Source organism: Salmo salar, chromosome 11 (genome assembly GCF_965601325.2).
Source record: "Salmo salar chromosome 11, fSalSal1, whole genome shotgun sequence".
Lineage (NCBI taxonomy): Eukaryota > Metazoa > Chordata > Actinopteri > Salmoniformes > Salmonidae > Salmo > Salmo salar.
The window spans coordinates 104,253,013-104,274,498 of record NC_138301.1 but is presented as its reverse complement, the minus strand read 5'-3'; the positions used below and the strand labels follow the sequence as shown (position 1 = coordinate 104,274,498).

At 41.8% G+C, this 21,486-nt stretch overlaps 2 protein-coding genes and 3 non-coding genes across 6 annotated transcripts in view; 1 reads left to right on the top strand and 4 right to left on the bottom strand.

Moving 5' to 3' along the window:
• Positions 1 to 823: 823 nt before the first annotated feature.
• Positions 824 to 17,097, top strand: LOC106563394 (55 kDa erythrocyte membrane protein). 2 transcript variants are annotated; one of them, XM_014128908.3, is made up of 12 exons: positions 824 to 1,186; positions 12,837 to 12,965; positions 13,138 to 13,216; positions 13,391 to 13,476; positions 13,621 to 13,689; positions 15,103 to 15,185; positions 15,726 to 15,829; positions 15,923 to 16,003; positions 16,119 to 16,199; positions 16,297 to 16,499; positions 16,624 to 16,698; positions 16,878 to 17,097. In XM_014128908.3, the coding sequence occupies exons 1-12, from the start codon at positions 1,064 to 1,066 to the stop codon at positions 17,052 to 17,054; spliced, it is 1,290 nt and encodes a 429-aa protein (XP_013984383.1). In that variant the 5' UTR covers positions 824 to 1,063; the 3' UTR covers positions 17,055 to 17,097. The 2 variants fall into 2 exon arrangements, with proteins under 2 accessions (XP_013984383.1, XP_013984382.1); XM_014128907.3 differs by having other exon boundaries at positions 828 to 1,186; positions 14,989 to 15,185.
• Positions 17,098 to 18,040: 943 nt separating this feature from the next.
• The window catches only part of LOC106563393 (H/ACA ribonucleoprotein complex subunit DKC1), a 12,267-nt gene continuing 8,821 nt past the window's right edge, over positions 18,041 to 21,486 (bottom strand). Inside the window, exons 7-15 of the mRNA XM_014128906.3 lie at positions 21,155 to 21,281; positions 20,887 to 21,017; positions 20,483 to 20,626; positions 20,267 to 20,387; positions 19,950 to 20,068; positions 19,619 to 19,722; positions 19,237 to 19,276; positions 18,953 to 19,105; positions 18,041 to 18,538 (exon numbers count right to left, since the gene is read on the bottom strand). Coding sequence (XP_013984381.3) covers positions 18,479 to 18,538; positions 18,953 to 19,105; positions 19,237 to 19,276; positions 19,619 to 19,722; positions 19,950 to 20,068; positions 20,267 to 20,387; positions 20,483 to 20,626; positions 20,887 to 21,017; positions 21,155 to 21,281 — 999 coding nt within the window. The 3' untranslated portion in view covers positions 18,041 to 18,478. The remainder of the gene's footprint in view (positions 18,539 to 18,952; positions 19,106 to 19,236; positions 19,277 to 19,618; positions 19,723 to 19,949; positions 20,069 to 20,266; positions 20,388 to 20,482; positions 20,627 to 20,886; positions 21,018 to 21,154; positions 21,282 to 21,486) is intronic.
• LOC123725311 (small nucleolar RNA SNORD83) lies at positions 20,140 to 20,217 on the bottom strand. The gene has a single exon (XR_006757809.1). It is a non-coding gene; the product is annotated as a small nucleolar RNA SNORD83 (small nucleolar RNA).
• LOC123725324 (small nucleolar RNA SNORA36 family) lies at positions 20,714 to 20,846 on the bottom strand. Its single transcript, XR_006757822.1, has one exon. It is a non-coding gene; the product is annotated as a small nucleolar RNA SNORA36 family (small nucleolar RNA).
• Positions 21,355 to 21,486, bottom strand: part of LOC123725275 (small nucleolar RNA SNORD17) — a 211-nt gene continuing 79 nt past the window's right edge. Inside the window, exon 1 of the small nucleolar RNA XR_006757776.1 lies at positions 21,355 to 21,486. This exon is cut by the window's right edge and continues 79 nt beyond it. This is a non-coding gene — a small nucleolar RNA (small nucleolar RNA SNORD17).

Here is a 21,486-nt window from a genome sequence, read left to right as displayed (position 1 = left end):
TCCACTTTCAAATGATGGGGTATTGTGTGTAGGCCAGTGACAAAAATGTTCAATTTAATCCATTGAAAATTCAGACTATAACACAACAAAATGTGGAAAAGGTCAAGGGGTTTGAATACTTTCTGAAGGCACAGTACCAAGAAATGTGGATGCAGTAAGCAGTATTGCAGTAAAATCACTTCAAGCAAATGTGGTGATACACAAAGCAATTCAAACAACACTGAAATTGCATCAATTAGGTCATTTTGTTTTGCAATGATGTCACCGTATTACTTTAATAATCATGCCTCCTGAATCCAGGTGTTTGACATGGGGGAGGGGACCAGTAACGTTATGATCAAACTTTATCAATGTAGAAGCAACAGTCATTTTTTCCTACGTTGGTCATCATACTTTGATCTGGTTTAATCCAAATATCTTCTAATTTCATGAAAACATGATTTTGACTGTTCATTACCTTAAACTTTCTTTCATGAGCATTATTGGTTTCAGTCTTTTGCCTTGCAACATTGGCGCACTTGTACAGTATTTCAGTGTACATCGCTCCATAGATATGTGTCTGGCTGTCTGCTATGGTGTCTGCAGACACTGCGTCGAGATTAGAAGAAAACGCAATTTCTGAGGGGTATCCTCTCGGCTGAAGTGGTCTTTACTGGTGTACGACATTTTCCAGGTGTTTCATATAGCAGTCCGATGTAAAAAACAAACAGTGACGCTGTAATACCGCCTTTATGCATGAAGGTAGCCTCTCGTAGCGTATTCCCCTCTGCCCTCAGCAGCACGTAAGATCTCTACCACTGAGGAAGCTGCATTGAGCCAGCCTCCTTTAGCACTGGAATGTTTTCTTGCTTTGTCAGCTGTGTCCTTGCAGCCTATAATGCAATATAGCTACCTCCATATTGATCAAAACCACGGACTTTAAACTAGAACAGCAATAGACCAGACCGCCAGGGTTCCTTATCACTCATTTCCCCTTGCCCTGCTACACCTAGGATCAGCCTATTGCGGACCTTGAACAAGGGCGCATCACGTTCACTTTTATTTTTTTTGCTAACCAGTAAAGATGACTTTAAAATCCAATAAAAACGAACCTGCTGTCATACTTGAGCGGGTTAACAGCGCTCGAACAGCCTTCTCCGACCTGTACCTGGAGCAGCTCCTCCAAAATAAACCAAAGCCGGAAAAGGTAAGCGGTTTACTCTACAATACATTCATACGATTGCCATAATAATATAATTATAGAAAATGTCTTAAATCAGAAAAGCAGTAGGCCTATACGCCTATATGGAAGGCTGTAGCCCACATTCATTTCTTGGTGATGTTGTAAAGCAATACAGATATGTCCATCAACTTCATTGCATCAGTTCAAGACGCAGGGGGTAAGAGGATGCGCTGGTCAGCGCTGATACAACCCGGTTTAAGACGACCATCTTGGTGTTCATATGCTTTTTGTATTTTTCATATACATGATTAAATATAGGTTTCATGCTATTCTTCACATTTTGCCATGAGGATGTGTCACGATTGTTGTAAGAGACGGACCAAGGCGCAGCGTTTGTTGAGTTCCACATATTTATATAAAGTGAAACTTCTTTAGCCAAAACAATAAACACAACATGACTAGTGGTGACACAAGCACCAACACAAACAATATCCCACAAACACAGGTGGGAAAAATGGCTACCTAAATATGATCCCCAATTAGAGGCAACGATTACCAGCTGCTTCTAATTGGGAACCATACAAAACACCAACATAGAAATATTGAACTAGAACACCCCCTAGTCATGCCCTGACCTACTACACCATAGAGAACCAAGGGCTCTCTATGGTCAGAGCGCGACAGGATGAGAGAACATTTAGCAGTTTTAAAGCTAATTCCCTGCTACTCTACACATTTTGCCATGATGATGAGAGAACATTTTGCAGTTTTAAAGCTAATTCCCTGCTACTCTACACATTTTGGCATGAGGCTGAGAGAACATTTTGCATTTTTTAAGTAACTGTCCAGTGAATATTCTGTTAACTCATTCTCAAATAATGTTATTAGGAAAACGGCTAACTTCTTGCATTTCAACACATTTTGCCATGGAGCAGAGAGACAACTGTGCAGTTTTATTGCTCATCTCATGCTATTCTACATGTTTCGCCATGAGGATGAGAGAACATTTTGCAGATTTAAAGCAAATGTCCTGCTACTCTACAAATTTTGCCATGAAGATGAGAGAACATTTAGCAGTTTTAAAGCTAATTTCCTGCTACTCTACATATTTTTCCATGAGGCTAAGAGAACATTTTGCGGTTTTAAAGTAACTGTCCAGTGAATATTTTGTTAACTCATACCCAAATAATGTTGTTGACCAATACTATATTCATATTTGTGGCCAAAGCATAAATTGTAGAAAAAAACACTTAAATAAACCCACCTCAAACTTGTATCTCAAGCAGACCATTTAAAAAAAATGCCTGTTATTTCCTCATAGAGGATGGCGTCATCCTCCTGAGGAAGTTGAGCTGGCCAATCAGCGGTCTACTCGCATGAATATTTTGAATGACCAGTATAAGCCCACACCATTCTGGTGTTGGAGTACACCCACACCATTCCATAACAGAAAAGCTGCTTTTTAACATACTTAATTACCATTTTTTGGAAGGAAAACTATTTCACTCATATTGTAATTAATTATAGGCATATTTCATAAAAATTGGACAGGTACTTTAAAGGTCGACTTTGGGCAAACACGCAAGAGTAACAGCTTTATACTATATATTTTTTATTCATTTTTTATTTCACCTTTATTTAACCAGGCAGGCCAGTTGAGAACAAGTTCTCATTTACAACTGCGACCTGGCCAAGATAAAGCAAAGCAGTGCCACAAAAACAACAACACAGAGTTAGACATAAACAAACGTACAGTCATATAACTGACCAATGCACCTTCATACCAGGTCATTTAATGCAACAACAAAAAAAGGTGACGAATAAGATATTTGGCTACAGATCTTATCGATCTCTTCAGCTTCCATCCAAAAACAAATGCTGTGAAATGACGTCAACACATACTGGAGGAGTTACTGGCTAGCTACAAGTGGCTAGCTTAGCTAGCAAACTAGCTACGTCGGTCGCGATGCGCATTACCAGAATTACACATCACTGAACCACCAAGGCACACTCCATTTCTGTTTGGAAATTGAGAAGTAGGAGTTGGACCGGTCAACTTTGAGCCCAAAGATGACCGTTGAAGCTAATTTTCTGCAATTCTACACATTCTGCCATTACTTATAACATGGGGGGGGGGGGTCGACTTGACCTGAATATTGGGGGGGACATGTGGCAATTTCACCTATGTCATGCACATGTTCAAAGTTTCAGTCTAGGTCACTCCCAAGACATTACTGCATCATGAAAAATTCAGTGCTTGTCAAATCCAATCTTAATTTGTTCCAGACAAGTCATAATAAGTAAGATTCAGTTCTGCTATTTCTCTAACAAGGAACAGAAAGCACACACCAGGCACAAACAGGAAACAGGTTAACTGTTTCACAGCAATAGGGAAGATACATGTGATGTCTACATAATGGATAGTTGTATCCTTTAGAAGAGGGGACTGACATTGGTACTCATAGCCAGTATAGGCCTACTACTGTTTTTAACACTTCTTTCCACTTGTTTAGACATGTACATATGTTGACCATGTACAGCATCTCAATTCAACAATGTGTTACGCTCCTATAATAAGCTGCAATTACATCAAGGGATGTTTTCCAAACTGAGACACCTGCTCTGGATGTTTTAATATGGATTTTCATCTGTCTTCCTAATTATTTGTGATAGACTTCCACGTGTCTTTTAAGGATCTTACAGCAGTTGTATGATCCCATTCCAACCACACAATTCACCATGGACCTTTGACCCCACAGGTGAGGACTTAATGTTATCAGCCTCTTGATGAGGCACTACTGTAGTAGATTAGCCGAGCCCAGGCAGATCGTTAATCCCCTCAGTCCCCTAGATCAGGTTGACATTCTCAGGTCCTTGTCTTTGTTTGCTTGCTTGGGTGAAATGCAGAGCCAGGTGTACCTATTCGACGCAGACAGGAGGTTAACGAACAAGCCCCTCTTCTCCTTTGTCTGTCTCAAGGGGGGATTTCTTGGCATGTGATGATTGGACAATAGGCCTGGTCAGGGCCAGAGGATTAGGGTTAGGGTGCATGGTAGAGCTGGACAATAGGGGCAAAAATCCATATCGCGATAAATTGCCTGAATTGATACAATACTGATCAATATAAGGATACGTGTATTACATTAATGTGCACCCCATTAATGTGCTACTACTAGTTTGATGGTTGTAGCCATCAGTTGTCCTATTAACAATCACCCATATTCGCAATCTCTAGTGCCCTGTAGGGCCCCTGCTGCCTAGAGTTTGATGGGATTTACTTGAGGAATGGGTCACCCCTCTATTTTAGGCTCCTGAGTGGCGCAGCGGTCTAAGGCACTGAATCTCAGTGCTAGAGGCGTCACTACAGACCCTGGTTCGATCCTTGGTTCGATCCCAGGCTGTATCACAACTGGCCGTGATTGGGCGGCGCAAAATTGGCCCAGCGTCGTCTGGGTTAGGGAAGGGTTTGGAGGGGTAGGCCATCATTGTAAAGTAAGAATTTGTTCTTAACTGACTTGCCTAGTTAAATAAAGGTTAAATAAAAACATTTTAAAAATGGATGTTTATTGGCCACGTGTTATAGCAGGTGCAGCAAAATGCTTATGTTACTAGCTCCTAACAGTGCAGTAAAATGTCAACCAATTAAAATGTAATGGACAGAAAAAAAATACAAGAAATCAAGAACGATGGGATAAATCTGATTAACAAGCCAAATAGCACTGTAGGAGTAATCAAATTCAATCTATATGTATGTACACCAGGAGAATTGATACAAGATCAACTGATAATGATATGTACAGCAATAGACGTATTAGAGTAAGCAATGTCAAGAATCCAGTGTATGAATAAATATGCGGTGTGTATAAACAGTGTAATTAAAATACAATGTACAGTAGTAGAAATATTCTGATGATCTACGTCAGGGATACAGTATTTAAATACGCAGTGTGAAACAGGAAATGACCCACGGTTCAATGCCTCTATAACATAGGTTCCAGTGGTTCACTCTGCTTGATCAGTGAAGGAGGAGCAAATGAGTGAGGGAGAAAGTCAGCCAATCAAGTTCGAAAGAAGTCATGATACTTCCAAAAAGGAAAACATGTCCCCTGATTTATACGTAAAACAAAGTATGTCTGAAAGTGACATTGAATTAGCAACTTTGACATGGTTAAACGTTGAGTGCTGAGAAGGGAAGCCTTGCATGGAGTCTTTCCCTGACATCATGTGTAATAACCTAGTGCAGAGCCTCATGTTAAAGTGTACCTCAACGAGAAGCTGAAATGTGAAATCTGCATCTATTGTGAGATCTGGAATATCGTAGAGATGAGTGCTGGTGTCTCGTTGTTTGCATGTATGTGTGTGTGTCCAACATTGACTTTACTTTTCCATCTTTGTGACGCTTGCCTTGGACTGCAAGTGTGTATTTTGCGTCTGTAGCTGAACTGAAAAGCGACTCTAGCCAGATCGATTAGAGTGCAGTATGTTTGTATTTGCTTGCGTGTGAATAAGGCTTCCTGTGTGTGTTACCCGCCTGACGTGTGCAGACTCAGCCTGCTCCTGCCTGCCACACACTGAGTCATGTTTCACTAGAGACTAGCCTAATCATCCAGGCTAAAGAACTGCAGCTTTCTATAAATAGACACATAGCCAAGTCTGCCTAACACACAATGTCTCCCATCCTAAACCCCTGTGTCATTAGTGCAGTTTAACCCTATCAGTCCCGAGGCCCCAGCAAAAATCATCTTTTCATTTATCTGACTTTCATTTATCTGCATGTCCAGCCCTTATATTTAATAATCATTTTGGAGGTGCTTATATTTGTCCTGTTATACACAAGTGTGTAATGGAAATGTGTTGTTTTCCATATCCCAATTCCCCCTGAGACACCCACAGACACCCACAGGTAGTCCTTTTCAAGACAACCATGGCTGCAAGTAGAACACAAAACAATTTGACATAAACAGTTGCATTCATGAGTATTATTGACAAATGTAAATAAATCAAAAATAGGTCCGCCAAAGCAAAAACCTGATAAAAATGAATTTATATGAATGCTGTAAGTACATAAATTGTTTGCTCACTGGGAAATGAATATCCAACTAGTTAGTGACAACTGTTTGAAGTTTGGAGTTTGTGACAGCAACTATGTGAGCTTATTGCAAAATTAGAGACACTATTTCCTGGGACTTCCTATGATCTTCTATAGAAGAACCCCTTACTTTCTAACGACTCTTGTGTAGCTTGTGAGCATCATAGAGCAAAACATGTGCACGTTCGTCAGCCTCAACTTTTCATAGTGACAGTAGCTTTTAACAGTTCGTAGCTCAAACCATTCGGGACTCTACAGACTTTTTGTACAAAGTACGGGCCCCTTCGGGATCCATCCTTGTCTCACAAACACCACTCTAGCTCAGCCCCCATAATCACACAGACTAATGTTTGGTATCTACGGATGCAGAAATAGACAAATCCAATGGTACAACAAGTTAGAAGTCCAAAACGCGCAGGCGTTACAGTGGGACTCATTGGGTTAAACAGGGACAGACAGACACTAGAACATTGCAAATGTGCTTGTGTTACATTCCATGCTCTCATCCCCTCATTTAACCAAAAAACATGACCCCATGAACAATGTTGCTCTCTGATTTCATATCAAACTTAGCTGGCCTTGACATCCCATGATTACAGAGACATTAGATCCAGTTTCCACCTTAAACTATTTGTCTAGCAATATTGTGCTATTCCTGTTTCACTGGAACACGTATTCTTTCAAATGGCGTATTCACAGCCATCTTCAACGCTGGATTAGATGATGGGAACCACAGACAAATGAAAGAGCACACAACACTGAGCCTTATAGCTGTCTTGTAAAAAAAATAGCCCTGTTGTTTTTTTACACTCCTCCCCCACTTTTCCCTTTCCCTTTCAATAACCAAGCTTCCTTCAGAGATGGAAGAGGAAGCGAGAAGCCCCCCTCACTGTTTTTCTTTCTCTGTTTTTTTTCTGGTTCAATTAAAGTCAATGAACTTAGTAGACCAGACCTAGCTGCTATTGCATTGGTGTCTATGGGAGACACACCCAGTTAAGTAGACCGGAACATACCATTGTTTTCAATGGTAAATGGCCTGAGTGAACTATCTTCATTTGTGAACATGTTTACTTACATTGATCCATAGATACTTTGCGTCGGTCACTGGTGCATGACTACAACTCCCAGAGGCCTCTGTTCACACAATGAGATCAGGGGTGAGCACCAATGACTCACATGTACAAAAAAAAACAAGGATTCAAGACAGCTTGTTTTTCTTTGACTCTGAGATCAAGTGACCCCCCTCCCCTCTGACACTGCTGAGTGCAGTGGAAGTATGAAGCCACAGAAGAACAGTGTTTTTCTTCTGGAAGACTAGGAGTGCCAAGGAACTCCACAGTTGAATCCACCCTGGCACGTTGGAGCCTGTAAATGTTTTTTGAGATAGAGTATCATACTATGTTGCATTCCTGACTCCTTGACTAGTTCAGCATTATGAGATAAAAGGGGTCATTGAGAATACTTCGTCTCCGACATTAGGAGGGATTATACAATGAGTATCTGTAATATTTGAATATTGCTATATTTAAACTTTGATACCTGCTGAGGAGGACTACGCAATTTGTTTACTGTTAAACTGCTAATACCTACAGTGGGTTCCTGCCTTATTTCACTATAACAGCATAACAAATTCCATATTTCACATTACATAGTAACAGGACTCTTTTGGCAAGAGGCACTGTTTGGCCTTGTCACCGGAATATGGTGCCAGTAATTTATTATGTTAAAATAAAAGAAGATACTTTAGCTTTAACTGGACTGTTTTGATAGCTCATTTGGTAAACTAGTTTTCAAACTTTATTGGGTATTGAAAGGCTGTAAGCTCTCTTTTTATGTCTCACTTTAGACGCACACCTTTTTGATTCTTGTTTGTAACTATGGAAATGGGATCTTGTAAAAAAAAAAAACCTTGGTCCTGTCACGGGCGTCGTAAGGAGTGGACCAAAATGCAGCGGATATATTGATCACCTTCTTATTTATTAAAGAAAACACACTTAAACAAAACAAACGACGAAAACAGTCCCGTAAGGTGCACAGACTATACAGGAAACAACCACCCACAAACACAAGTGAAAACACACACAACTAAATATGGCCTCCAATCAGAGATAACAACAACCAGCTGCCTCTAATTGGAGGTCATTGACAAAACTAACATAGAAATAGACAAGCTAGATAAACACATAGAAATAGATCATCTAGAACATAAACCAAAAACCCTGAAACACACAAACCAAACACCCCCTGCCACGCCCTGACCAAACTACAATAACAAATAACCCCTTTTACTGGTCAGGACGTGACAGGTCCTCACTTCAGAAGTTCCAAAAAAAGCTTCAGGAAAACTGGAGCTTGTCAATTATACAAAGGTGATCTTAAAATCCTAGCCCAGTGGACAGACAGTTCATTGACTATGGGAGGTAAAAGTGGGAACCAAGTGTGCCTTGGTCATCATTGGAAAGTTAAAAGTTTTTGCAATTTTGTAAGTTCAGCTTATTCAATAAATTACAGTGCTGTGTGTTCTCCCGCTATTCTCGGCTGTTTTCTGCTATTACATACATTAATTATCCAGATGATACCATTTGACCTTTAGACCAAAGTCTGATTGTTTCCTTTAGACATGTGACTTCCCTCTCAGTCCAACCAGAGTCAGCACTTCGCAGGAGGATTTATTGGAGGCTGAGTGAGTCCTCCCTGTCTCTTTATGACTCAGTTCTGTGTGCTGAACAATATGAGTAATGAACATTCAAGGCTTCAACCTGTTTGTCTGTATGATGGTGAAACTGTTAAGCCCCAGGTGTCTCCTACAGGACCGGTCCATCTTAGTGTACAAGCAGCATACTGCGCTCTATGCACTCTTTACTGCATTCTATCCCCTGTGTGGGGATGTCATTTCATCAGAGTTTATCGAGGGATGCAGTCCAGAGAGAGCTCTACTACATTGATGACAGGGACTATTTCTGCTCTTCTAGTACTGGTGTCCTGTAAATATCTGTATTATGTTGCAAAGTAAACAACATGTTTACTTACATTGACCATAAGACACCTCTAGGCTTTCCTTGAACACTGCAGGCTAGTAAACATGGTGTTAAAGTCTAGTGTGTGTGTGTGACTCTGCATGATTAGGTTTCCCCAGACAGGGCCTGCTACATATCCATTCTACTTCTGGCCCCCCTTGGCTGCTGTGACAATAGCCACACCCTTCTCAGTCTCCACCATTCCTCAGTGCCAGTGGCTGCTGCAGCTGCAACAAACAAACAAGGTGCAGATGTTAAGGCGCCTTAGCCATTAGTGTTTTCATGTTTTTTTTGCATTGAAGTCAATTCAAATGAAAGGGGGGGATACGGTCAGGGTCAATTTCCCCCTAGCTCAGGATTTTTCTCAAGACGTCACACAAGATGTTACAATAGAGCCTGGGTGTGTCCATAGTGAGAGAGGGCACATAGTGAGGGACGGTTCATAGTGAGAGAGGGACCAAAGTGAGAGAGGGTACATAGTAGAGAGGGTACATAGTGAGAGAAGGTACATAGTGAGATAGGGTACATAGTGAGAGAGGGTCCATAGTGAGAGAAGGTACATAGTGAGAGAGGGTCCATAGTGAGAGAAGGTACATAGTGAGAGAGGGTCCATAGTGAGAGAAGGTACATAGTGAGAGGGTGCATAGTGAGAGAGGGTACATAGTGAGAGAGGGTACATAGTGAGAGAGGATATATTGTGAGAGAGGATCCATTGTGAGAGAGGGTACATAGTGAGAGAGGGTACATTGTGAGAGAGGGTACATAGTGAGAGAAGGTCCATAGTGAAAGGGTCCACAGTGAAAGGTCCACAGGTAATCAAATGGCTAAACGGACTATTTGCATTGTGTGCCCAACCCCCCAACCCCTCTTTTTACGCTGCTGCTACTCTCTGTTTATCATATATGCATAGTCACTTTAACTATACATTCATGTACATACTACCTCAATTGGGCCGACCAACCAGTGCTCCCGCACATTGGTTAACCGGGCTATCTGCAATGTGTCCCCCCCACCACCCACCAACCCCTCTTTTACACTACTGCTACTCTCTGTTCATCATATATGCATAGTCACTTTAACCATATCTACATGAACATACAACCTCAATCAGCCTGACTAACCGGTGTCTGTATGTAGCCTCGCTACTTTTATAGCCTCGCTACCGTATATAGCCTGTCTTTTTACTGTTGTTTTATTTCTTTACTTACCTATTGTTCACCTAATACCTTTTTTGCACTATTGGTTAGAGCATGTAAGTAAGCATTTCACTGTAAGGTCTACACCTGTTGTATTCAGCGCATGTGACAAATAAACTTTGATTCGATTTGATTTGATACATAGTGAGAGAGAGTACATCGTGCGAGAGGGTCCAAAGTGAGAGAGGGTTCATAGTGAGAGAAGGTACATAGTGAGAGAGGGTACATAGTGAGAGTGGGTTTATAGTGAGAGTGGGTCCAAAGTGAGAGAGGGTACATAGTGAGAGAGGATCCATTGTGAGAGAGGGTACATAGTGAGAGTGGGTCCACAGTGAGAGAGAGTCCAAAGTGAGAGAGGGTACATAGTAGAGAGGGTACATAGTGAGAGAAGGTACATAGTGAGATTGGGTACATAGTGAGAGAGGGTCCATAGTGAGAGAGGGTCCATAGTGAGAGAGGGTCTGTGGTGAGAGAGGGTGCATAGTGAGAGAGGGTAAATAGTGAGAGAGGGTACATATAGTGAGAGAGAGTTCAATGTGAGAGAGGGTAAATTCAGTTACAAGGAACAAGGAGAGACTAAAACAAATAAGATAAAGGAAATGCCTTTGTGAAATTATGATGATGGAAGTAACAGCTCATTGCCATTGGAGTTGTTAATCATTTTTATGGCCTTGTAGTTTTCTCTCAAAGACATCATCGCCACCTCCCGTTCCTTTAGCCAGTGGATCTGACTAGACTAGACAAAACTACTGGCGTATTGATTTCCATTCATATAAAGGACTATGACAGATTACCCCCTTCTTATAGGCCTAATTATTTTGCTGTGAGCGGATAACTGTGAAAACAAAGCTGTCAGAGTCACTGCGAATTAATTTGTGTCAGCATTGTGTGGTCAAACACATTGAACACATTCTTAACTTATCTAAAAAGAAAAGTTGTTTCTGTTTGCATGGTTGATGAAGTCACCTTGTGATTTCTCTGAACTAATGTTATTACTTTCCATGTCCCTATACAGCCTGAGATCGCTAACAGTAAAGGAACACTAGCAGTTATCTATGAAAAGATAATCAAACGTATCTATGTTAGATAACAAACTTTTGCCGCTGTAGCTGGCAGCATGTTCCTACAGGGAGTATAGGAGGCTTAATTTCATTATTGCACAATAACGGTGGTAAGTAACCTTTGTCAGCCTGGGGTGCATGTACAGAACAGTCAGGGGCTAGATTAGTATGATGGCCATCCACGTGAGTGGTTTTACTAATCCCTGGCAGGGCTAGCAATGTGATAATGCCCATGTGGCCGGGGGCAGTAAAAGGGATTTAGTTCATGTGATAAAAGCATGTGTAATGGAGGGACATCCACACAGCAGAACAGGCCAAATCCCACAGGAGGTCCCACTTCTATTATTGCTGTGTGGAATTCAGGAAAGGAAAGACTCCAATCTGGACTAAAAGAATCTCATGGTGTACATTTGGATCCATGTTTTGAATTTGCTGCTGTGGTATTTCATGGTCAAAAGAAAGACCATTAACATAGTGTACTTTTGGTGTACTTAAGCATTTGGCATTGGATTCAATCCAACCTGGTTGAAATGGAACGGGTGGAGTGGAGGGATCACTAGTAAAGGCCACATTCCTTTGAGTGACATTACACACCGTTCAGTGTTCTCACAGCCAGACAGTGGTCAAATAGTCAGGGTTGTTATTTGTGGATGTAATGGATGTGTTAATCTTTACTAGGGATTTGTTTTTTCATATCAATACTTCTTAACACGATTTCACTCAGGCGTAGCCATGACAACCTTTTGTGTACCAGAGTAGTGGGCATGGGTTGTCCCTGCCTAATGAGCTGGTGAAAATGTGGAGTTAATTTTCAACCTCGAACAGATGCTGAAACTGCAAATTAAACATGGCTGTTGGGATGCAGACGAAAAAAGCTTAACGCCACTGGAAATGCCAGTGTTCCAATTATGTGACATCAGATGATCAGGATGTTTAGTTCATTGTAAGAATGTGTTTATTTATTCCTAGTCCACAAAATTTTACTAATTGCAGCTGTACTCCTGCAACTGGCAATTATTTATCATTTTGAGTTGTTTGGATGCTTCGCACGAGATAGTAAAAATGATTTTCATGATTGCACTGCCCCACAATTTATAAAACATATAGGGCCAATCTTTGACACCTAGTAACCTTCCAAATTTGGATGTTTTGGACAGATTATGACATTTTGCCAAGATAATAATCCAAAATGGCATTTTGTATAGGAGTGCATTCCAGTTGTGTGCACAGTGGGTTTTTCAGCCCAGTTCTTCACAGTTCTAAGCCATGTTAATGGATCCATCTCCTATGCCTATTGATGTTTTTCCGTAGGGGCTTATGCCAGCCTATGAGACAAAGGGAGCTGAAGTATACACCAACGGCAGTGCTGCTCACATGAACGGAACTGAGCTAACCAGGATGCGTGAGGTGGCGTTTGAAAAAAATCCCTCAGAGCCCATGGTAAACCATTCAGATGCCAATTCCTGTCTTTTTTTTCTCTCTCAGTCCCTTTCTGTCTTTCTCTCTCCTTTATTTCCCTCATCTCTCCTCTCTATCTCTCAGTGACTCAATCTGTCATTTTGAGGAAAGATTGTCATGTGCTGTTTTCATGACTCATGTTTTTTGCCTTTAGGGGGTGACTCTAAAATTGAATGGAAAACAGAAGTGCACTGTGGCCAGAATATTACATGGGGGCATGATACACAGACAAGGTACAGAACTCAACCACACTGACTGACATACTGAAGTGATTGTAATGAATTTGTATTAGAAAAGCAACAGTATTTCCATACTTGTATAGCAAATAGATTTGTTATTTGCTTGATAACACTCTTTGGTCATACTGATCCTCTGTACTGTGCTGATCATTTGTTGTTCATCTCCAGGTTATCTAAATGAAGGGGATGAAATAGCAGAGATCAATGGAAAGAGTGTGGCCAACCAATCTGTCGACCAGCTACAAAAGATCCTGGCAAGTCCCTACCATCTCTGTTTTAACACAAATTATACTGTAGAGCATTCTGCCCCTGAGAGAATGGGTGACATGTTGTAATCTCACAATCCTAGTTTTGATAGTGTGGAGTGTAAGTAAAATGGTTGTCATCCTCCATTACAGAAAGATACCAACGGAGTAGTCACAATGAAAATCATCCCCAACCAACCAAGGTGCTCTCCTGTGTGTGAGGTAAGCCAATAAATGACCCATTGGATCTGCACATTTTCCCCTTTATGAATGGACTGATTTTATCATTTTTTTGCACCCTGAAATCTAATTTCAGCTGCATGCATGATCAAAGAAATGGTTACTATTCAAGCAGGGTTACACTCTTTTGTTGTACTCGTTCTGCCACGATATCCCAAATGATATCATCAGAGAAATACACCAGGTATAGTACATAGTGTAATAGAATACCCTTTAGTTTACAAGGGGTTGACAGTGATGACAGAGGGCATCAGTCACTTTATTTAGTCATCTATTGGGGACGCAGAACCTACTCTAGTGTTATAACGTCATCTACATACGATTCCTATTATATTTTGACCATATCAGCAAATTGCTGGATTTTTCACTACCACCATTGTAATAAAACAAATAAACATGGTTCCGCAGTGTTAAGGTTCTTTCTCTACGATACCATGCTTGAAGCGTAACCACATCTTTGATAAGGTACCGTCCTGTACCTCCAATCATATCTTCTCCCAAATCCTCTTTATTAAATTGAGTTTGTTCCTTTGTCAGGCGAACCCTACCCTTAAGACAATGAAAGACACAGATGACTATACAACCATTAGATTCCATTAATGGTCTAATATACGGATCATCAGTCATGTTAGACTGGCGAACTGAACTGAAACACATTGGCAGTGCTCAGCGTTTCACTCTGCCATCTGCTGGTCACATTATGCAATCATATCTCCCCCAACAGTGCCTCTCAACCTAGAATAATTCAACATTTGGAGAAATGAGTTTCATTTATGAATGTGAACTAATTGGAAAACACTGTTATACCATTCATGTTTGTCAATTCCATAATAACAGGAGCATGTCCATTGTCCAGGCATTATGATAACTGCACGAATAGTGTGGTCAGTGATGAGAGTCTAATTTTAAGCATTTTACTAATTGATAGATTAGTAGCCTGTCCTAAACTATACGGTAAATATATACAAAACAATAACCTTTTACAGACCAAATCCCTCCTGTGAATGCTGCTAGATCCTCTGTGTGTTGCATCATAGAGGATACCACAGGAAGGATCTCTGACCCATTAAATCTGAGCCACAGTACTATCTCCTGAGTTAATTCAGAATAATATACGATTTTGCACCATATGCTGGAAACTGCAGTGCTACATGTCATTGCAACAACCATATCAACCACAATGCACAGATGGCGAACATTATTGCCCAGTTCCCAGAAAGGGCATCATGTCATTTCAGCCATCTCTATGTGTGCAGCAGTTCTGTGTTACTTCCTCCACAGATGTACATGAGGGCTCAGGTTGACTACGACCCTGCCAAAGATGACCTCATCCCATGCAAAGAGGCAGGGCTGAAGTTCAAAATGGGTGACATCATTCATATCATTAACAAGCAGGATCCAAACTGGTGGCAAGGCAGGGTGGACAGCTCTACCGCCGATTTCGCTGGACTCATCCCCTCCCCAGAACTTCAAGAATGGTAATAGTACACAAAGTAGGAGAGTACACCCACTTCTGATTACCTGTAAAAAAGCTTTTGCCTCAACGTTGCTTTAAGCACTGAAATTGACAGGCATATTATTAATGTTAGCTCTCTGTGTACATCCTAGGGCCGGCCGTGCTGCCCTGTTCTGAGCCAATTGCAATTTTCTTAAGTCCCTCTTTGTGGCACATGACTAAACAGTAGTTCAGGTGTGACGAAACTAGGGCCTGTAGGACCTGCCTTGTTGATAGTTTTGTTAAGAAGGCAGAGTGACGCTTTATTATGGACAGACTTCTCCCCATCTTAGCTGCTGTTGTATCAGTATGTTTAAGCACTGAAATCCCTAGGATCAGGATGGCCTTATCCTAATCCTAATTTAGTTTGTTGAGTGACTCAGTGACTGACATAACAAGAGAAAAACTAAAATTCGAAAATGCACCTTGTGTATTCTATTACTCTAACTCTCAACATTAAGTTGAGACCCGCTCTAAAATATTCAGTGTGTGAGTAAACCCCAGTCTCTCCTCTCTGCTCCAGGCGGATAGCAAGTAAAAGCAAGGCCACAGAGGGCACCCAATCCTGCAGCCCCTTTGGAAAGAAGAAAAAGTGCAAAGACAAGTATCTGGCCAAGCACAGCTCTAGTAAGACTTGCCATTTGTATAATGTTTTTTACATTGCATGGCATTGTTTTAGATCCCTAAACCACCAATTTATATTCTCTTCTCCCTTGTTAGTCTTTGACCAATTGGACGTGATTTCCTATGAAGAGGTTGTTCGGCTCCCTGCCTTCAGCAGAAAAACCTTGGTGCTTATTGGTAAGCTCCATATATGATCATCATAAGCGAGATCTGCCTGCCTTAAACCTAATTTTAAACCCAATATTTGAGATTGTCACACTAAAAGTGAGTAGATGAACCTCTCTCTGCGCAGGTGCACCGGGTGTAGGAAGGAGCCATATCAAAAGCCTGTTGCTGACCAAATACCCAGAGAAGTTTGCCTACCCAGCACCACGTAAGTAGTGCCTTTACTTCTAGTGGTCTTCTATCTGGTTTGAGAACAATTTGTTTTCCCAAACCCACCATTAACTGTGGCTCGATCCAAACAACAGACACCACCAGACCCCCACGTAAGGACGAGGAGAACGGGCAGGAGTACTACTTCATCTCCAACGACACCATGACCAAGTGCATCACTGGGAATGAGCTGCTGGAGTACGGCAGCTTCCAGGGGTTCATGTTTGGAACCAAAATAGAGACTATCCAGAAGATCCATGAGCAAGGAAAAATCGCTCTGCTGGATGTGGAGCCACAGGTAGGCATAGAACTTGACAAAAAAATAACTATTTACACAAACCCAAGGTTAGCAGAACAAGGTATTTGTTTCAGATGTCAGATGAATAACAAGATGGTTTGGCTTCTTTTTTCTTGTTATGCAGACATTGAAACTCTTGCGGACGGCAGACTTTGCACCTCTGGTGGTTTTCATTGCACCCACCAACTCAGCTACTCAGGTACGCTACTGGTCATTCCTTACATCCAGGAATGAAGGTTATTTCAGTTAAGGACCATTCGCAATATGGCTCTCTCCAACCAATCACACTACGGTATCAACATGTCCAGTCTGTAATGAGATGCTGAACCCTTCAGGAGTTTGACTTTCTAGTCTGATAACTTGTACCTTTCCTTGTAGTCAGAAGCGGTGCAGTTGATCCAGAAGGAGTCAGATGCCATCCTCTCCAGCTACAGCCACTTCTTTGATGTGCAGCTGGTTAACAATGATGTTGATGAGAGTGTGAAAGGAGTGGAGGAAGGGATGGAGCAAGCCACCTCCACCCCACAATGGGTGCCTGTTTCCTGGGTCTACTGACCTGTGTACCCCTGAAGAACCATATATTTAACAAAAACTGGTGCAATATCACACATCCCCCACAAGACCTGGGCCAATATCCACAAAGTGTCTCAGCGTGCTGATCTAGGAAAAGTTGCCTTTTAGATCATAATGGGGAAAGATTATGGCCAGACTAGTAACCGAAAGGTTACAAGATCGAATCCCCGAGCTGACAAGGTAAAAAAAAAAAAAACTGCCGTTCAGGGGCAGAACAAGGCAGTTAACCCACTGTTCCTCGATAGGCCATCATTGAAAATAAGAATTTCTTAACTGACTTGCCTAGTTAAAGATAAAAAAGATCAGCACTCCTGAGGGGCTTTGTGAATACAGACCCTGGTCACAGGTTACTCATACACCATTCTTTGCATAGCAGCTAATCACTATGTAATTGTAACTAAGTTTCACACAGAAGCAAAACAAAAAAGAGCAATATTTTATTTCAGAGAAAGTATAATGAACCCAAAGGGATAATTTACGCGTTTGTAAAACCTTAATGAATCAAGCTTTTTAGGTGCCAAGTTATTGGTACCATACGGCTGCAGATAGGAGTGTTAGACTTTTAACTATTAAAGTGGACCACTACTGTGAACACAATGCCACTACCTGACAAGTTATCAGTATCCTTAACCCGGGTTTAATATTAAGTCATGACATTTTGCATAGCTGTATTAAAATACAGGGAGACATGCCCTGCATGAAATTGTCAAGTCATGTTAAGTGAATCATTTTGTTGACCTCAGCACTGGTCTCACAGTAATATATACCTCATGTCATGATGTAAGGCACTCTTAACCCCCCCCCCCCCCTCCATATTACTGATTGAAGTTTCACACTCATTTGGTGCAAAAGGTAGGTCTGAATAAGAAATTAAATATTTTATTCACACTCCATCCTTCAAGTCATTACACTGTAGAAAATAGCCTCAGATCCTAGCAACTGGGTAGAAAAACGACACCAAGGCAGAGTTACAAAAAAGCATATTAATTTCAAATTACAATTTATGATCAGTTGGTTTCTGTATTTACAGTACAATATAAAATAAAAAATCTGATCGCATTTCATGTAGAGGTACACAGAGAATACGGCTGTCAACACAGGGAGTACTTAAAACATGTAAAAACTAAATGTCACCGTCATGAGTACAAAAACATGGTCATACTGTGGTGGTTGAGATGGCAACCATTAACCACGTGATCACAAGCCTTACCTAGTCCAAGCCCCTTATGATTATCCATGTGGGCCATGTGCGGCCATTCCGGACAGACTTGATTAACAAAAAAGGTTTAAAACTCTGGGTTCTTGCTCTGCCTGCTGCCTCTTCAGCGCCCATTGCATCTGTTAAGTAAATATCACCAGGCACTCATTCTATGGTCCTTTCATTGTCCATGTGCTTCATAAGCTTTTCACTCTGCTTCCTTCTTTTTCTTCTTCTTCTTCTTCTTCTTCTTGGCACTCTCCCCAACCTGTGCATGAGGAGAGATTTGTTATTCCTTTAGCAAATGTTGAAAGCAATTCAAGTGTCCTAAGTGAACATGCCCTCTGCAGTTTGAGGCATGTTGGGTGTAGCTGTAGTGACTTTGCTAACAAAATAGGTGTAGAAAATGTAAGGAACCAACATGAGCAAATGCTCATGCTAGAAAGACACCCGCAATAACGTAGCAGAGTGGCTCCCAATGAAGACATCAAGTAGGTTGGAAAGGGATAACTTTCTGCACAGGATACATAAACATTCCAGTGAACCAGTGATAGGCAAGGCACTCCATTAACTGGATGTATATTACAGAGAAACTACTGCTGAAAACCACAACATGTCTCTCCCTGTGACCAGAGCCACAAGGTCATACAGCTGTCCAATCTGATCAGAAGCAGAAACACACCTCTCCATCTGTCTCTGCTGCTGGCTCCGTATCCGCTTCTAGTTCCTGCTTCTTTTCCTTCTTTCTCTTCTTCTTCTCTTTCTTCTCTTCTGCCGACGGAGTGGAAGGAGCCGAGGGAGCTGCTGCATCACTGTCACTGTCTTCACGCTTCCTCTGAAAGACGGAGACATCGTTTAGTCCATCTCATTATGCACATAAATTCATACATGGAATAAATTATACCTTTGGCGTGCGTGCCAATACATTTCAAATCAATACCAGAGTATCAACTCATGTAAGCATACCTTTGCTTCACCATTTCCATCAGCCTTGGATTTGGACGCACTGAAAATGAGACGGCAACATGTCACTCTTTGTATTAGACTCATTCCTTAAGACCGATTAACAAAAATGCACCTACATCCACAAACTACTGAACTGTTGACAAACGTTTGGATTGCAAGTTACCACACATGGGCAGAAAATAGTAGCTATGAATGTTCACACAGCTCAGCTGCCAGCCAGAATGCATTACCAGATCTCTGCTGAGCTACGAGAGTTGATGTTGCAGACTGACTCCCTCAGAGACCACAGGGCAGACCAGAAAGGGATAACTGTCTGCTAACTAGAATCACAACATGCATACCAAAGTGCTCCATCTAGCCCCCTACCAGACTGGTTTCACACCTGTAATCTACGTAGCCCTCCTTCCAGTTTGATGGAGTGCTGCCGTTGGCTTTGCCATGTTTGTCCAGCAGACCCTTCTGGATCATCATCTTCTTCTGGCTGGCCTGTTCATTACAAATCAGAGTTGGAATCTTCCTGATACAGGACTAAAAGCATAAACTGTTATAGTCCCGTGTGGCTCACACACCAGGGTCGTGGGTTTGATTCCCACGGGGGAACAGTATGGAAATGTATGCACTCACTACTGTAAGTCGCTCTGGATAAGAACAGCTGCTAAAAATACTAAAATGTAAATGGTTAGACTGCCAATAGTTTGCACAAGAGGCGCTACCTTTGGGCCTAAGCCCCACTTGCGGGGGTAGGTGTCTCGTTCCATGATGACTCTCTTGATCTTGGCCACCACCCCATGGTCACATGTGGAGATCACTGCAGTCGTCATGAGGGCAGTAGCTGGAAAATTGAAAGGAAACGAACTTGAGATGGGTGCATAAATATGCATATGGAGATATGTGGTTTTTCAAAGCCATCAGTCAAGGGTGATAGATAATAGGTCATCTTTGCACAAAGTGCTAATGCCATCTATGAGATCATCATGTGGCCTTTTGAAAAACCAACTGCTTTGCAGAACAGCATACTTCTATGGCTCACCTATACAAATGGCCTCTCCTTTGGTCGTTATAACCACAATATCCTGGTTGATCTCAATGCCGTCCTCATATCGCAGGACACCAGGCAGCATGATCTTTGCTCCATAGCAGATCGCATTCACCTGGGGAGAAAATCATACAATTCATTCAAAGACTTGTTCAGTCCTCTACACAGGGTCACGCTTGGAAAATTAAGAGTCAGAAAACAAGAACGCACTGCACTGTCTTTCATGACCAGACGTTTGTGAGATATTAGAAGCTTTTCCAGTGGGTAGATGACTCTGCGAAGGTACGTCTCGTCCTTGTTGTGGTCATACTGCCACTGAGCATCTAGCACATCGTGCATGGTCACCAAATTGTCCTGCAGAGAACACATTCCAACATTGAATGAGTTCAAAATACATGACACATTAAGCAGAACTTAGGCCTAAGTATCAACATTCCCATAACATGTTGGCTAGAGTGGAATCAAGTGGCTGGCATGTCCACTTTCTATTCAGAGCCACTCTATGCCATTTCTGTGCCAAAGAATAATTACCGGGACTGGGGAGAGGCCCAGAACCGAACTCAACACTTTGGACCTCACAATGTAACCAGACAAAACACGGCCAAAGGACTCACCCTCTCTCCCAGAACACCAGAGCGAACTCTCCTCAGCTCCTGCATCTGACCACCAACACCCAGGAGGAGCCCCAGGTGGACACACAGGGTCCTGATGTAGGTCCCAGCCTCACAGCTCACCCAGAAAATACCTGCAACAAACAATATGGTTAGATTATCATATCTAAAACAGCTTCCAGTTCATAAAGACAATCATAATTCCATGTATTCAAGTACTGACAAACATTTTTAACCTGAGCATAGGGAAATAAATCATTGGATTCCTTACCCAATCTCCTCTCTGGGTCGTACTCAATGAGTTTGCTTTCATAAATGGTCCTAACTCTCAACTGCCGCTTAACAGCTGCGATGAGTGGTGGTCGCTGGAACAAAGCTCCTGTAAGGGTTTCAATACCCTAAAGAAAAAAAACACAGGATTAACCACGATGTCCCACAACACTGGTATAACACCAATTTCCTTACTAATGTGTGATCAGGTGTGTCAACTCGTCTTTGTTATGGCAGGGCCCTCCAGTCCTGCCCCTTTCTCCACCACAAGCTGCCCCAGTAGAACACTGAGGTGGCAGAGCGGAGCCAGGGGCACAGCAGATACTCATGGCT

Coding starts and splice junctions, on each gene's coding strand:
- LOC106563394 (XM_014128907.3), top strand. CDS start 1,064: ATGACTTTAAAATCCAATAAAAACGAACCTGCTGTCATACTTGAGCGG. Junction 13,217..13,390: donor GGGCATGATACACAGACAAG/GTACAGAACTCA, acceptor GTTCATCTCCAG/GTTATCTAAATGAAGGGGAT. Junction 13,690..14,988: donor GGTGCTCTCCTGTGTGTGAG/GTAAGCCAATAA, acceptor CTTCCTCCACAG/ATGTACATGAGGGCTCAGGT.